The 18,428-nt window shown below is 36.6% G+C and overlaps 1 protein-coding gene across 1 annotated transcript in view; it reads right to left on the bottom strand.

The window, feature by feature from the left end:
- The window catches only part of LOC141552833 (melanoma inhibitory activity protein 2-like), a 64,738-nt gene that overhangs the window by 30,554 nt on the left and 15,756 nt on the right, over positions 1–18,428 (bottom strand). Inside the window, exon 4 of the mRNA XM_074284796.1 lies at positions 140–1,349. Within this exon, the coding sequence (XP_074140897.1) occupies positions 140–1,349 (1,210 nt within the window). The remainder of the gene's footprint in view (positions 1–139; positions 1,350–18,428) is intronic.

Below are 18,428 nucleotides of genomic sequence, written 5' to 3'. Positions count from 1 at the left end.
TTAAGTCCTAGACTGAGTTAAAATGTAAAAGGGAAGTGATAGATGATGTTTCTATTTCTTGGGAAACAACAAGTACTTGAATTTTTTTCCCTTTAATATTTTAGAAAATAAATTAGATCCTAGAAAGTTTCATACCAACCTGATTGACTGTTTTTGGTTTTTGAATTAATCTCCATATTTTCTGTGATTTGACTTTCATCTGATAATTCTTCTGTTTTGTCAGTTGCAAGTAGTTTATCTTGACCTGCCAGTTTTTTGGAAAATGGTGATTTGTTGTGGGAGTTCCAATGATTATTAGCATAATCAAACAACCTTTCCAAATACTCTCCTGTTTTTTTAAATGTTTGATCTTCATTTTCCCCAATTTCTTTTATTTCTCTTTCCTCATTATGATCAAGGTCAAGATTATTAGATGAAAATTTTTCATTGTCATTTCCTCTACTGCTGCCTTCTCTTTGTTGCTTATCTATTTTCCTTTGTTCTTCTTCAGCATATGCAAAGTACAGCATATTACTGAAACCCAAATCAAACCAACTTGGCTGGAAAGCTGAATAATCTTTTGTCTTGGGCTCCTCTACTTCTGACAATTTTTCTGTATGTGGAACTATGGGCTCTTGATCAGATGGAACATTGATGGGAATGTCTTCTAGTAGTGAAGTATTTTCTAGTAATGAATTATTTTTTTTAGATAGTAACTTAAATTCTGAATCCCCTTGACCAAAATCAAAATATCCTATTAAGTCATCATCAAGCCAGGTAGTTGTCTGAGGATCAGGTATTTCTTCAAGCCCAGATTGTAGTGCAGTCTGCTCTAATGGACAAGGATCAAACTTTGGTGGAGTTTCTGACTCATGCTTTTCAAGAGGAGTTTCAATGTTTAACTCCTTTAAGTCATTCTCATCACCTAGAACTATGAGAAATGAATTTTCCTGTTGTATTTCAGCAATTGATTTAAAAGTCTCCTCTTGGACTTCTTCACTTCCCAGCCCAAACCATCTTCTTACCCAAGAAGATGATGAAGGATCCACTTGGGCAACATGACTTGAAAAGTCTTGCTTGGCAGCATTCTTTGTTAAACTCTCAGGTTCTACTTTCCCCCGGATTCCTGATTCATATGTACGTCTGATATTTTCTAGACTCTCTGTTCTTGGGGACTGATTATCTAACTCAGTATTTTCAGGAGTTAAGTAAGTTCCGAGTGTTCTCTGTAATTCATTTTCATCTACATTAGATTCTTTGTTTTTTTCTTCTACACCTGAATAGTCAGTTCCTTCATTATCATTGTATAATATGCTCTTTTCATTTTCAAATACATAGTTTTTTTCATGAAGACAAATAAAATCAGATTCCTAAAAGAATAACATAGTTTTATATTACTGGAGAAAACATACTAGAGGAAATTTATTAAAATCATTTCATAGATGAACATCTTTCTTCTTTTTAAATGTTTCACCAGCCTTCCTCAGTAATAATATATGCCATATTTTCTTACTGTTAGCAAATTATTTTCTGTAGCTAATATGATATAAATAAAATTGACACTAAGTTCTGATCATTATGTATGCAAAGTTAAAAACAACCTGTGAAGTTATTTCCCAGACTTCACATTTCCAGGATATAATTCTATTTAAAATAAATCTACATAGGTCTTTTTTTCTTCTTCTCACTCTTGTTGTTCTCTAAACAACTGCATATTTTCTAACTTTTAACTAAACAAAAAAGTTTAAAAGAATTGTTAAGAATATGTCTATAGTGCTTTCTAGGATCTAGAAAGCACTATAGACATATTCTTAACAATTCTTTTAAAATATTTACCTTTAAAAGTATTTTAAAATGTCATTTAATATCTGAAAAAATGACCATTTTAGGTAGATACAATAAGCAAAAATATATATATAATCCCTCATGGAGTTTGATCCAATATTTAGCTATATTTCTATAGTAATATTCTTAACTAGAGGCACCTCAAATTCTTAATTGGATCACAGCAATCTACAAACCATTGCCCATTAAAAATGTTCAGAGAAAACAAAAGCCTTGTTTCTCTTTGGTCCCTTATTAACATTTATCTCTTCCTTTTTATTTCTTTGGATAGGCCTTCTGACCTAATCCTTGTGGCTATTTGTGATATTACATATTTGTGATTGAATTATGACATGATTATTCTTATGTTATTTGGGGGGTCAGAAGTAGAGAAATAACATTTTTGCAGAATTATTCTCTTCTGCAGTTTTACTTTGTAAATCTTTTATCTCAAATCAGTATTTGTTCTATGTATTAGGAAATTGATATTAGAGATAGAGATAATTAGAGATAGAGATAATCATTGAGAGAAATCCGTAAGTACATAGAATATACAAACAAATCTATCAATGTTCAATCAACCCAAAGACCACAGCTACTAGGGAAAAAATATTGCTATTTGACAGAAATCTCAGAGAAAACTGGAAAAGCAATCTGACAGAAATTAGGTATTGACCAACATTTTACAATCCCTCTGCCCCATACATGTTTATTTGGTCATGTTACTTCTCTGCATAAAATCTTTCACTGGCTTTCTATGATTTATTTAGTGAAGGAGAAGGAAAGGGAAGAAGCATTTATAAAGAGCTTACTATGTGCTTAGCACTGTGCTAAGTATTTTTGATAATATTAGAGTAAAATTTAATTTAATAAAGTTAAAAGTATTGCCTGTTAAACAAAGTCCTCCATAATCTAGAGCCATATTGTCTTTGCTTCCTTATTTCATACCATGTCCCACCCATTTACTGTCACCAATACATGTCCCACATTTTGCTAATGTCATGTCATTGCTCAAAATGTTCCTAAGTTCACAATCATATTTCCCCTTACTCCTCTACTCCTTGGTATTATGTTCCTATCTACCCTTTAAAATCTAATATAAATACCACTTTTCCAGGAAGACTTTTCTGTTTTATTCCAACCAATAATGAAATTTTCTCTCTCAGATTTCATATAATATAATGCTTGTACCTCTTTATGAATGTATCATTTATTATATATTATATTATAGTTATTTGTGTATGAATCAGATCCTTCTACTAGACTGTAAATTCCATGAGGGCAGGAATCTTGTCTTATATAAACAGATCTTCCTGGAACAGAATATATTTAGTAAAGGCATATAACAGGCACTTAATAAATTTTGTTGAACTGTTTCTAATCTGGGAAAATCAAATTTATTATTGTACAGCCACAGCTCTCTATTTATTATGCATACCCTCCTACTCCAACTCATAGGACCACCTTCCTGTTTTGAATTACCAAATTCAATTTTCCCTGAGAGAAAATTAGTTCATCAGATATCAAAGCTATGAACATATAAGAGCTCTCCACATTAATTGGATCAGTTCACAACTCCACCAATAGTGTATTAGAGTCTCAGTTTTCCCATATTCCCTTTAGCATTTATAATTTTCCTTTTCTATCATATTAATCAATCTAATAAGTATGAGGTAGTATCCTGGAATTGTTTTAAGATGCATTTCTCTAATTAATAATGATTTAGAGCATTTTTTCCAAAAGACTAGAGATAGCTTTCACTTTTTTCTCTCAAAAGTATTTTATTCTGGGGACAGCTAGGTGGTGCAGTGGATAGAGCACCAGCCCTAAAGTCAGACAACCTGAGTTCAAATTTGATCTCAGACACTTCACACTTCCTAACAAGTCACTTAACCCCATTGCCTCAGAAAAAAAAAAAAAAAGAAAAAAAAAGTATTTTATTCTTCCACATACATGTAAAGATAGTTTTCTTTTTGTGTTTTCTTTTTCTGGTTATGTAAGAGAGAAAAATCAGAACAAAAGGGAAAAACCATGAGAGAGAGGGAAAAAGTAGGAAAAAAACAAAAAAAAAAACAACAAAAAAAAGTGAACATAGCATGTGTTGATTTACATTTAGTCTCCATAATTCTCTCTCTGGATGTAAATAACATTTTCTTTCCAAAATTTATCAGAATTGCCTTGGATCATAGAACCACTGAGAAGAAACAAATCTTTCATAGATTTTCCATCACAAGTTTAAAATTGTTTTAGATCACCATAGCTTTAATTTCTTCATTTAAAGACTCTGACTATTTATCAATTGGGGAATAATTTGTATTTTTATAAATTTGACTCAGTTCTCCATATACTCGAGAATTGAAGCTTTTATCAGAGACTCTTGCTATAAAAATTGTTTCTCAGCTTTCTCTTTTCCTTCTCATCTTGGTTGCACTGCTTTTATTTGTGCAAAATCTTTTTAATTTAATGTAATCAATAATCCATTTTGCATTTTATAGTGTTTTTTAGCTCTTCTTTGGTCATAAGATTTTTCCTTCTCCAAAGATCTGACAGGTAAAGTATTCTTTGCTTTGCCTAGTTTTCCCAGCAATTTTTGTCAAATAGTGAGTTTTTATCTACTAGATGGGGTCTTTGAATTTATCAAACACCAAATTACTATATATTACATCTTATGTAACCTAACTTATTCCCATTGATCCACCACTCCATTTCTTAGCCAGTACCAAATACTTTTGATGATTGTGGCTTTATAACATAGTTTTAGATCTGGTACTAAGCCAATACTCTTATTGTGGCAAATTGTTTATGTAGTCCCACATGTGCAGTATATATTTAGCACATGTCCAGTGTTGTTTTGGTTACATAATGATATTAGGGTATATAAAGGGGAAAGATCTTAGAATAAATAGACTCCATGTTTTAACCATCCTCCGGAGTCTTGCCTCAATCTTCCACAAAGATGGTATATTTCAATCACCCTGGTATGGGGGCTCTAGAAAGCAAGGTATGTTTTGTCATCCCAACTTGGGGGCTCTAGAAAGGACACAACAAGTTTCTAGTTCTTTGTCACCAGATACACAAAAAAACCCTGCTATACATACTTTTGAACCTATAGGACCTTTTCCTATTACTTTGATCATTTTTTAAAAATATAGGACTAGCCATAAGCAAAGAGAATTTAAAAGTTACACACTCTTCAGTAACTTTTTGTGTATGGTTGCAAATTACTTTCCAGAATGGTTTTACTCATTCACAAGTCTACCAATAGTACACTAATATCTCTGTTTTCCCGCATATCTCTATTTTCCATTTTTGTTATCTTTATTAATCTAATGTGTAAAAGATTTATGTGATCTGATTCACAGTGAACTAATCAAAACCAGAAGAATTTACATTATAACATCAACATTATAAAAATAAACAATTCTGAGAATTTTTACAAATTGATGAAGAATGAAATGAGTAGAATGAAAAAAAAAGAATTTATACAATAATAACAATATAAAGACAAATCCTTTTGAAATCTTTAATGCATAATGATCAATAATGACGATTCATGATTCCAATGGATCAATTATAAAGCATACTATGGTGACAGATTTATGGTATGAAATAAAACATATAAACAGATGTGATAGAATATAGATTCTAGGGGATACAGCAGTAGGGAGGTCCCCCTGATCTTGGGGTGCTTCTGTTCTAACAATCTGTCAATGATTCTAAAGTCTTCTGGTTTTAGGATAATCTTAGATCTGTTGGTCAGTGACAACCAAATTCTTGAGTCCACTCCTCAGTTCTATGTCTAGACCATAAAATGAGCATATCAATGACATGAAGAACTAGATAAATTTGTCTTTTTGCTCCTGATTCTTTGCTAATTTCTTTTGAAACTTAGCCCACTTCAATTGGCATTACAATTACAATAAATTTTGTCCCTTGACTTGGATATAGGTTCAAGCCTGCAAATTCTTTTGAGACACCTCATGACATTGATCTGTACCCCCAACCTTTTGAGATACCTTCTGAACCTTAACAGATGTGCATGTGTATATATACTTTAATATATACATTTATACATATATTATAAGCATACTTATATATTTACGTACTGACATTGAGGGGAATTTGTTTTCCATGATTCTGTATCTTGTTACAAGGAATTTGTTTTTCTTTTTCTCCTTATTAATACAATGGAGCATGAAAAAAAATTAAATAGAGAGGACATTATTATAAATATGGGTATTTATTTTTTCAAATGAGGTAACCACTGTTAATAAACTAACTAAAAGCTTAAATGATTTGTTATAAGAGACCTTGGAGAGAGGGAGAATCTGTAAACCTATGTGGTGTCTTTTCCCTTACCCCACCATACTGCCATGTGGTATCTCTCCTAACTTCCTAACTCTACTATATTCCCTACCTCCCAACTTCTCTTTATAGTTAACTTACTCTTTTAATATGCTAATAGCAGAACCATAGGAAAACTGGATTTGAGAATTTAAAATGACCCAGCAATCCCAAGCCCCTTTTGCCCATCTAAAAGTGAGCATAATAATTGCAGTGGAAATCTCATAAAAGACTGCTATCTTTCTTCCCAGTCTTTGACAGTTTTGCAACAAACAGTTGCAAATAGGTCAGATAAGAAAGCAAGCTAACCTGTTTGCTGGTTTCTGTACTTTGTTTGGAGCCACGTGATTTGAATACTTATCCCATGTGGCCAAAATTTGCTTTTAATAAATTCTCCAATTAAAAATTAATATTTCTCAATTAGTTTCTATATCTTGGCACAACAATAAGTCTCTTTCAGGATTTAGCTTGTCAGCTAAGGGCATGTTCCAATCTCATGGGGTATTTCCTTTCTCCTGATAAAGGGCAAATTTTTTTTTAAATTAAAGGGTTTTTTTAATTTCAAAACATATAAATGGACAATTCTTCAACATTAGCCCTTGCAAAACCTTGTGGTCCAATTTTCTCTCCCTTCCTCCACGCCCTCCCCAGATGGCAAGCAGTTCAATATATGTTAAACATGGTAGAAATATATGTTAAATCTAATGTATACAATTATCATACCAGATGAATTTTGAAGGGTCAGAAAATCTATCTTGTCATCACTGGTTTAAACTGACCAGGTTCAAGGAGCTTTTCTTTATTGTGTTTCTTTAATAAGCCTCATACATATAAGCTGGCATATCCTGCATAGAATTAGAACCTCTTTAACAGAACATAAGATATATGATGGGGGAGGGTGAACATGTTTAGGAGGAGCATGTAAGAAATGAGATAAACCTAAGGGGAACTGACCAATCCATTCTATGGGGAGAAGAGAACTTCAACAAACTTTAGTTTTTTTTAATTTGTCTGGTGTTCCTTCTTTCTTCCATTAGAAGGGCAGAGCCTGTTTCTGGTCAGAAGTGTCCAATTCCTGTAGATTTTCTCAAAATTTCTTTATTACCTGACTTCTGGAGTGAGCTTATTTCTAACAGAGTCTAGAGATCATATTTTAATTTTTCATTAAAATTGCGAAGAGGAGAGATGAGTAGCAAATGAAATCTAATCATTTTATCATAAAAAAGCAAAATTCATAATTCAGATATGTGATGGTTTTGTGCTCATAGTGAAGTGGAAAAGCACCCCAAATGGGACCATGAGAAACATAATCTTGAATCTTTGTAGTTAGACGTTTATTACTAGTTCTTCACTTCCTACTGCAGATGGTATTTTTAACAACCCAGATGTGCTGTCCTGACAAACCTGAGATCTTGACAGCCTGATAAGCTTAAAGAAATACTGCTTATTGCTGTCTGGGAATGACCCCCTTAGATAACTTTTTGTCTCCTGTTTAGAATATAAATTCCTTTATTATGACAAATGTATCAAGAAACATTTTGATGTCTCTCTCTCTCTTCTTTCTATAAATATATGGCCCTGAGGCCACTCATTACTGACCCCTCCAATCTTGGTGTTGGGGGAATCAGTCCTGGCCAGTAATAATGCTCTTAAAACTTCATTATTTTGGCTGCCCTGTTTTTCTCTCGCCTGGGTACTTCATTTGGAGGCTTCTCAGCAAGATAGCCTTTGGCTCTATTTCAACAGCCAGTCCCTTTCCCTGGAGGGCAAAGGGGATTACCTTCTCTAGAGGGTGGCCAAAGAGAGATGTTCCTCAGCCTAAAACCTTGGTAATCCACTTTTTCTGATTGGGAGAGGAGACATAAATTTGGCTCAATTGGCTTTGAGCATTCTAGGAACCAGTTTAATTCTGGGTGAATACTCAAGCATAGTATGCTGGACGCAGCAATAGTAACGCCTACAGGCCTCCACAGGATGTTGTCTGAGTGCCCTGGCTGGTTGGTTGTCTGTTGTGTTCCGGAATTGTTTGTCTACTGTCTCTTTGTGTTTAAGTGTGTCTATCTGGTTCTGTATGTCAGTGGCACAACTCTGGTTCTGAATGCCTTTTTGCACTATCTGGTTCTCTGGGCATTCTCTGTGAAGGCAGAGAAATGCACCAAACTGAGGCTCAGAAGCCTAAAAAGCTTCATTTGGATTCTGGGAGGGAGGCTCTCAAGCTGCTACAACTTTCCCCAAGGCTATTCTAAGGTTTCTGAATAGACCCTAGTCTATATATGTTAAATGTTTTGTTTAATGTTGTAATTGTGCCCCTATGTTTATGTGATTTTTGTTCTGTATTTGTGACTTGTCTGTCTGTTGTGTTGATTTAAAGAGTTCTGTTAAGTTTTAAGAACAATGGTTAAGAAATTTGGCAATTATCAAAAAGCTATCAATCTGTGCATACCCTTTGACCCAGCAATGTTGCTACTGGGCTTATATCTCAAAGAGATCTTAAAGAAGGGAAAGGGACCTGTATGTGCAAGAATCTTTGTGGTGGCCAGAAACAGAAAACTACGTGGATGCCCATCAATTGGAAATTGGCTGAATAAATTGTGGTATATGAATATTATGGAATATTATTGTTCTGTAAGAAATGACACAGGATGATTTCAAAAAGGCCTGGAGAGACTTATATGAACTGATGCTGAGTGAAATGAGCAGGACCAGGACATCTGTTGTATACTTCAACAACAATACTATATGATGATCAATTCTGATAGATGTAGCCATTTTCAACAATGAGATGAACCAAATCAGTTCCAATAGAGCAGTAATAAACTGAACCAGCTACACCCAGCAAAAAAAACTCTAGGGGATGATTATGAACCACAACATAGAATTCCCAATCCCTCTAATTTTATTTGCCTGCATTTTGGATTTCCTTCACAGGCTAATTGTACACTATTTCAAAGTCTGATTCTTTTTGTACAGCAAAACAACTGTTTGGACATGTATACATATTCATTTAACTTATATTTATATATATTTAATTAATTAATTAAATCAATATATTAGTAATAAGAATATTAATAGTAATACATTAATTTATACATTCATATAGTAATATTAATATATTAATATTATATATTAATTTATATTTATATATATTTATTTGTATTTAATTTATACTTTAACATATTTAACATGTATTGGTCAACCTGCCATGGGGGGGGAGGAGGGAAAAAATTAGAACAAAAGGTTTGGCAATTGTCAATGTTGTAAAATTACCCATGCCTATATCTAGTAAATAAAAACTATTAAAATTAAAAAAAATTTTGGCAATTAGTTATTTCCATGTTGCAACTATGTATGCTTTGTATAATTTTTTTTTGTGTGATTTTAAACTTTTTAACCTATTGTACTAATTGAAAATAAAAGAATAAAAAAACTTGACTATTTTAAACTGGTGGGGAATTTTCCCTGAAAAGCAGGTTTTCAAAGCCTGCTAGAGAGGAGTAATGCCGATAAAACCTTATCTGCTTAATGCCACTGGGGAAAAACAAGTTTCTGCTAGTGGCCTTGAAAGACTCAGGCAGAAGGAAGAAAAAAACTTTTTTTAAAAAAACACTATTTGGTTTGTTTCTGAAACTTTGGGTAATTTGTTAACATCATGGCTTATGTTTGCTGGACATGTGGGTTTTATAGAGTTATTAGCTATTTTAAAACTTCTGAAGGGAAAAGGAAAGGAGAATTATGGTGATTTATGAAAGATTGATTTGTAGGAGCAGTTGTAGGTTTGAAGTGTTTTAGGAGTGAGGAAAGAAAAAAAGGTAGAGGTAAGAGAAACAGTAAAGGATCTTTTGTCTTCAAAGGTAAAGATTCAACTCAACCTCTCCCTCCCCCATTGCTTCTGCTACCTTAGCAATGGAGCATCTAGTAGAAGGGTTGTTAAAATGTGTTTATAGTATGTAGTTGAGGGAAAGAGAAGAGTTAAGTAGGAAGAGAAAAAGGAATGGAAGGATTTCTGTGTAGGGAAGCTTGAATTGGAACAGGAGGGAATCTTTTGTGCAGATTTAGTTCACCTTTCTTTCCCCTTCCTTCCCTGCCCCTGCCCCACTAAATGTGTTCTAGCCTTTTTTTTTAGCCAGCTGACAGGAACAATTGTGATTTTAAAGGGACAGCCTACATTTGTTTTGTTTTGTTTCGTTTTGTTTTTTTGGATACATTATGATTTCCTTGGTAAGGAATATAGTCATAAATGTGATCTATAATTTGGTAAAGTTATTTTTAAAAGTTTAATTGATGTTTTAAAGAATCTTTCAGATTCTTTTATGTGGTATTAGGATATTCTGTATAAGTTTTAATTGATTGTATTGTATGCCCATCATTTAAAGGACTTCTGAAAATAAGTTTTTTTCTTTGTCCTTTTGAAAATGTTTCTGTTATGGGCAATATGTAATTTGGAATTTTTCTATGTATTAGGTATTTTAAAGCAAAATGATTTGTATAATGTTAGACTTATAACACTGCCTACTTACATATGAAAGATGACTTGTGAACTTAGTGGAACAAATTACTTACTGTTATCAATATAAGGTCATGGTAAATACCTGTTTGGGGTCTATCTGGAACTTTGTTCAATGGAATTTGTTATTGGAGGTAAAATTTGTTGAGCTTGTAATTAATATTTATAAGGAGTTTTTAATCTCCATCCTCTGATGGATGGTTAGTGGGACAATTACCTGGAGTATAACTGGGTTAAGGCTACTTTATCCTGTGTCTTGTATGTGCTGAAGGATCAGTTTTTATATTATGTTATACTCATATTTCTGCATTTTTTTTCTCCTCCTGTGCCTAATAGGAGCCAATAGTCAGAATTTGTTAATGCAATTCAACTATATCATACCTTGCTGTTTCCAATCTGGTTATATATTATATATTTATATTCTAAATATTTAGGCAAATGAGTATTTAACATGGTCATCTATCTGTTACTAGACATTTGGCTATCATGTGAGACAAACATGTTTCTTTACATGGGAAGATCCTGGCTAGTCTATTTTGGCCTCCCCACATCTTGCAGGAGTCCTTGTGGACCAGTCTTTCTATCTCAGCCTGTCTTCCCCCCTGATCAACATGAAGCAGTTTTGGGATGAGATGCTTCGCCCCCTGCTCCTGATAGACTGATATGGGGGATTGGAAAATGGTTGATGAATGACTGTTAAACCCTGAATGGGTCATTTATTACTGTGTGTTAAGATTGGGATAGAAATTGTTAAAATTGTGTAACTCCTGCTGTTATGTTTGAATGATTTTTGGGAAACCCTACTGTGATATGTATAGGAATTCACTCTTGGGATTTATATGTGGAATGGTTATTTGACAATTTATTTGCTTTTTTTTTTTTTTTTTTTTTTTTTTTTTTTGATGACTCCATTTGCCAGAGAGAAAAAGGAAGGGAAGAAGAGATAGGAAATTGGGGGAAAGAAGAAGAATGGGAACCCCTAGTTTCCTGTTCACTTTGTCCTAGGTATTTCTGCCCACCCCCTATCTTACTAGTTCAGATTGAATTAGAAGTCCTTTAAGCAGTCCTTTTTCATTTTTATTCCTTGCTTAAACCTACTGGAATGTGACTGCTAGTTATGCTTTAAACTTTGAAACCCTTTATTTTGCTGGAGTTGCTCTGGCAGAATCAGTGTTTGGCACTTTTTTTTTTTTTGAAACAACCAGAAATCAGGCACCTTGGGACTTGGCAGTGTCTAGTTCTGTGTAACTCCAGGTTCTTAACTGGTATCTCAGTCTTCTCAAAGAATGTTTCAGGCCTCTAAAGTTTTGAGTTTGCCTGCCTTGATGGTCTAACTGTGCATTCTCTCATAACTCTGCTCAGAAATCTGTATCCTGAGTGGGGACAGGTGGAGCTATTCTAGATCTCATCCTTCTCCCCTGGAGTGGGTTGTCCCCCTGAATGGGCAGCACAACTGTTTTGAACCCTGCTATTCCCTCTATAAGCAGAGGCTGAATTAAGTGCACAAATAGGTGCAGACCACCTAACACAGTGAACTGTCCATTTCAAACTGGATTCTGTGGTTGAGATGGTGCTACATTTGTCATGTTGCAACAGGGAGCCTTAGTACTGCTTTTAACTCTGGGGTTGTCAGGAAGAGACTTGCCCTTGCCATATAAGTCCTTGCATTTTTCTACTTCTATTTTGGTTTATTTGCCTCAAGTTGGTCCAACATTATGGTTCTGGGACCTTCCAGGTATTTAGGGGAAGGTAATTCAATGACTTGAACTGTTGTTCCACAATTCCCTAAATAGTCCTACCTCAGTTTCCCTAAATGGCCCTACCTCAGTTTCCCTGAGTTGTTCTGCCTCAATTCCCCTGTTTGCAACCCCCCCTCATATTCATTAAGACTGATATAACTTAGGGCTAGGTACTTGTACATGTGTACATGTACTCTAGATAAGGGAGAGTTCAACAAAACCTATGGGCAACTGACCCTCCTATGGACTTCAAGATCCTCCTGGCCTGGCTGATGGTCAAGGCTGGCAGTCAGGGCTGGCAGTACCCTTCAGAAGGACTTGTGATTCTTCCAAAAGCCTTGAGCTATCCTTTTGTTTCAAAACTGCACTAACTCACTTAGGGGGGACTCCCTTATATGATCCGCTTTGCCGTTTCTTTTTCTTGCCTGGAATGGAATCTCTCACTGAGACTGCTACCTGCTGATACTTGACCTGTGCCAAGGTGAACCCTGCCCATCCCCCCACTGTACATCCTTTGTGTCCCGGAGAACTCACATCCCGGGAACACTGGGAAGTTGATTTTACAGACATGGAAACCCAGGTTCAAGGACATCCTTTTCTTTTACTTTTTGTTGACACCTCAAGTTGACCTGAAGCCTTTTCTGTAAAATCTGAATTTACTTTGGTTGTGGCCAAGAAGCTTGTGACTGAAATTATCCCCCAGTTCGGACTCCCTTTCTCCCTTGGGTCTGACATTGTCCCGGCTTTTGTTTCTAATGTTGTTCAGTCTCTGGCACAGGCCCTTGGGTTCAATGGCACCTGCACTGTGCCTATGGGCTACAAGGTTCAGGTCAGGTAGAAGGCATAAACAGGACACATTTCTAAGCCCTGGTTAGGAACTGGCAAGACCTGGGTAGGAGCCTATTCAGTGCTCCATCCCTATCCTTCCCTGCACGGGGCAGGACAGCTCTTATGATGTTGCTAATGATTCCCTTTTCAAGTCCCTACAGGCTCTCCAGGATACCCGGGCAGTGGTCAGAGCTCTCTATCGCGCCTCTGCCCAGCCTCCCCCGCCCTAGACTGCTGGACCAGACCTCCACCTGGGGGATTGGATCCTGACCAGAGAATTTCCTCATGGTTCTGCATTGGAACCCCGCTGGACCGGCCCATACCAGGTCATCCTCTCCAATCCTTCAGCAGTGAATGTGGCCCACTGTAAGGTATGGATCCATCATTCACATGTAAGGCCTTGTCCTGTTCCTGACATGCCTGCAGGATCCCGACTCAGGAAGATGGTGTTTTCATATCTTATCCCCTTTTATGGCCTGATCATGAAGCCCAGCCGCTATTCTCCTCATAGATATGTGTGGACCTTAATAAGAACTACTGGGGGGGAGGTGGAGGCCTGAAATGAGACTTATGGATAGCCATGGTTCTATCTGGTCCTATGCCAGCTCTTGGGAAGTACCTGGAGTATCAGGTTTTATGCAGCAGGAAGAGATTTGGGAGCCCTGCTCACACTCCAAAGAAGGACCTTAATACACCTCCTCAGCCTCCACTCCTTGGAGGACTGCTGTCTCCCTATGAGACCTTTATGTCAGCCCTTGATGGAATATACTGGCTGATAAACCTGACCAGCCCCACCCTCATCACAAGCTGTTGGCTCTACCTGGACCCGGACCCGCCTACTTTGTGGGCATAGGCGCCACCTGGGGGAGAGAGGCCCACTCCATCCAGAATCTTTCACTCTTGGCTAAGGATCTGCCCCCAAAGTGCACTGCCCACTTTCCCAAGTTAACTTTGGGAGGGGTAGAGAATGAAGCATGGTGCATCAAGTTGGAGGGCTTTGATCTGGAGCACTCCCCACACAAAAAGCACTGTGTGGAAGTTGTTGCCAGTTCCCCACACAAAGATGCCCCCGCCAAAGTCCTATTTTGCATGCACTATGGGATTAACCCCTTGTTTGGTGAATTGGCTTTAACATTGAAAGAATCCCCAGAGCTTTGCTTGCTTGTGTAGACGCTCCCTCAGGTCTCTCTGTATTCTGAAGAATGGGCAGAAGAACATTTTGGTCTATTAGATAGGGCAAGGAGGATTGTTCCTATTCTAGTTCCCCACCTGCCCTGATCCATGGTGACAGATAGTTGTTGGCTCTGGGTTCCCAGGTGGACCAGGATTTGAAGGAATTGGAAAATCAAATATCCTTCTTAGAAAACTCTCTGAACTCCTTGGCAGAGATGATCTTACAAAATCATCCGGGGCTAGATTTACTCTATTTTAAGCAAGGAAGGATATGTATGGCCCTTGGGGAAGCTTGCTGTTTCTATGCTAACAACTCTGGAGTAATAAGAGAGTCCCTCTCTGCAGTTAGATAGCAGATCAAGGACCAGGAGAAGGCTAAACACCAATCAATGTCTTGGTCCCAGTCACTTTTCAATTGCTCCCCCTAGGTAACTTCTCTTGTGACCTCCCTGTTAGGCCCCTTTACCCTATTTCTGCTGGATCTACTGATTGCCCCTTATTTGATTGTTTAACCACATATATCAGGAAGAGGATCCAGGCTGTTAAGTTATTTGTTGCCAAGGTCACTTACTCTCCCCTGGCCTCTGATGAGTCCAGTCTCTGACGGTCTCAAGCAAAGGAGCAGTGAAGTGAAAAAGCACCCCAAATGAGACTGTGAAAAACATAATCTTGAATCTTCGTAGTTAGAAGTTTATTACTAGTTATTCATTCCCTACTGCAGATGGTATTTTTAACAACCCAGATGTGCTGTCCTGACAAAACTGAGACCTTGACAGCCATTAGGCTTAAAGAAATACTGCTTATTGCTGTCTGGGAATGACCCCCTTAGAGTGATAACTTTTTTTTTTTTTTGCCTCCTGTTTAGAATAGAAATTCCTTTATTATGACAAATGTATCAAGAAACATTTTGATGTCTCTCTCTCCTTTCTATAAATATATGGCCCTGAGGCCACTCATTACTGATCCTTCCAGTCTTGGTGTTTGGGTCCTGATCAGTAATAAATGCTCTTAAAACTTCATTATTTTGGCTTTTCCTGGTTTTTTTTTTTCTCACCTGGGTACTTCAATAGTTAGAAAAAGACAAATGCCTTCAGATTAAGCAAGCAGATATTCATTAATCTAAGTTCCAGTGTAGATGGCTCAGGATTCTTTTCTCTTGAACAAGATAAAACTATCTAAATTTTATTTAGGTGATTGAATATTTTGTTCAGAAAACTATCCCCTGAGAATTTAATGTAATAGAATTCTGTCCCCTGATCTTTGTGGAGGGTAGGCCACCTGACCTGGGGAAATTCTTAAAAATGATCCCCACCCTCCTACCTGGTTCCCAATTAATCTGGGAATTACTTTGGTCTGGGAAACAATAACCACCCTTTATTGATTTGGAAATTATCCCCTAATCGCTCCCTAGCCCCAAATCATAGAAGGCTAAAAAAAAAAAAAAAAAAAAAAAAAAAAGATTCAGTACCCAAATCTTTGCTATCTTCTTAATCAGGAAGCAGCCTGCTAAGGGAAATAGTTTCTCAGTGAAAATAAACCCATTTTTTGCCAAAAAAAACAAAAACAAAAACAAAAACAAAAACAAACAAGAAAACCTCACTTAGAGGTTTTGCAAAATCTTTTGCAAAAAACCTGTTACACTGGCCTGAGGACCCACAGCATTGTTAGGATATCCTCACTTTTCAACATTTGGTAGCTCAGATGGGGTTCCTTGAAATTTTACATCCTCCTGGCTGAAGTAAGCCTCTTCTTGACTGTGTTGTCTCTGTTCTATACCAAAGGACACTCAAAGAAGATTTGGGACTGTTGGGAGCTTTACACTCAGCAGACTCCTTTGATTGGGGACGCCTGTACTCAGAATTCTGACATCTCTCAGCAGAAGTACCCTTAACGAGGGGACTTCTGTCACCTATCTCCCTCTCAGGGACGTCTGAGAGAATGGGGCACTATGAAATCTGAAAATCTAAGATTTGTGACAAAAAAAAAGGGATGATCCACCTCTGTCTCTATTCCTAAGGATTCTCTTAGGTTGTCTCTTTAAAAACAGAGACAAATTTGGTTTGAAAGATCTCAAAACTAAGAAACTCATACTTTTTTTTTTTTTTTGGAAACACTGCCTGGCTTCAATATATTTTGAGGAACCAGGAAAAACGGTCTATTAATAGCTCAATTAACTATAGCACTATCCAGCAGCTTGATTTGTTTTGTCAAATACAAGGCAAGTGAACTGAAGTTCCCTATGTCCAACCCTTAATGGCCTTATCTCAAGATCCTAAATTAAGACAACATTGCAGGATGCTGCTGGTAAAATTTACTGGAGTGGAATTGAAAATAAATACTGATCTTTTTGATGACCCTCTCTCCTTTTCACTTCTCTAGGGACAAAGGACCACTCCTCTATACCCTCATGCATTCCTTATGAGGAGACCTATGAATCCCTTTCAGAACCACTCCCTTATTAAAGACAGGACGTTGGGTCCAACAACATTTCTTTAACTTGATCTCCCTTACCTTTTGAGCCAGATTTTATTTTATTTTATTTTATTTATTTATTTTTTATTTTTTTATTATATATATATATATATATATATTTTTATAATATTATCCCTTGTATTCATTTTTCCAAATTACCCCCCCTCCCTCTATTCCCTCCTCCCGACGACAGGCAATACCATACATTTTACATGTGTTACAATATAGTCTAGGTACAATACATGTGTGTGAATATCATTTTCTTGTTGCACAATAAACATTAGAATCCGAAGGTACATGCAACCTGGGCAGACAGATATTAGTGCTAACAATTTACATTCCCCTCCCAGTGTTTCTTCTCTGGGTGTAGCTACCTCTGTCCATCATTGATCAACTGGAAGTGAGTTGGATCTTCTTTATGTTGAAGATTTCCACTTCCATCAGAATACATCCTCATACAGTATTGTTGTTGAAGTGTACAGTGATCTTCTGGTTCTGCTCATTTCACTCAGCATCAGTTGATTTAAGTCTCTCCAGGCCTCTCTGTATTCCTCCTGCTGGTCATTTCTTACCGAGCAATAATATTCCATAACCTTCATATACCACAATTTACCCAACCATTCTCCAACTGATGGACATCCATTCATCTTCCAGTTTCTAGCTACAACAAAAAGAGCTGCCACAAACATTTTGGCACATATATGTTTCTTTCCGTTGAGCCAGATTTTAAAGCTGCTCAGCCCCCATTCCTCAATCCTTCTCATATAAAGAGTGGGACCCCTTTTTCTCCATCCCAAGATCCCGATTCAGCTACCCCTTCTAACCTCTGCCCCCTGAAAGAAGCAACATACTCTCAGGGAGAGACACTCAGGGTACAGGTGCCTTTTTCAATGCCAGATATCTCCCCTTTTTCAATGTCAGATATCTCTCAGATTAAGGAAAAACTTGGCCATTACTCTGAGGACCCCACCAAGTTTATTGAAGGGTTTAAGACTAATGCCCTCCAATTTGAACTTTCCTGGAGAAATATTAATATTAAACAATCTGCTCTAGATAAAAAGGAGAAGCTGCAGAAGCCAGCTTTGGGCCCTCAAACTTCTTCAACTCAGCTATTAGAAACAGCTTTTGGCAGTGGAACAGATTAGATACAAAGGACAAAAAAGGGTACATCTATCTATAGCAATCTAATCTTTGACAAACCCAAAGATACCAACATTAGGGATAAAAATTCATTATTTGGAAAAAACTGTTGGGAAAACTGGAAATTAATATGGCAGAAATTAGATATGGATCCACACTTAACACCACATACCAAGATAAGATCAAAATGGGTCCATGATTTAGGCATAAAGAATGAGATCATAAATAGATTAGAGGAACAGAGGATAGTCTACCTCTCAGACTTGTGGAGGATGAAGGAATTTATGACCAGAGGAGAACTAGAGATCATTATTGATCACAAAATAGAAGATTTTGATTACATCAAACTAAAAAGTTTCTGTACAAACAATACTAATGCAAACAAGATTAGAAGGGAAGTAACAAATTGGGAAAATATTTTTAAA

This window comes from Sminthopsis crassicaudata, chromosome 2, assembly GCF_048593235.1.
Source record: "Sminthopsis crassicaudata isolate SCR6 chromosome 2, ASM4859323v1, whole genome shotgun sequence".
Classification (NCBI taxonomy): Eukaryota; Metazoa; Chordata; class Mammalia; order Dasyuromorphia; family Dasyuridae; genus Sminthopsis; species Sminthopsis crassicaudata.
Note: the sequence above shows the minus strand (reverse complement) of the source record. Positions and strands in the feature narration are given on the sequence as shown.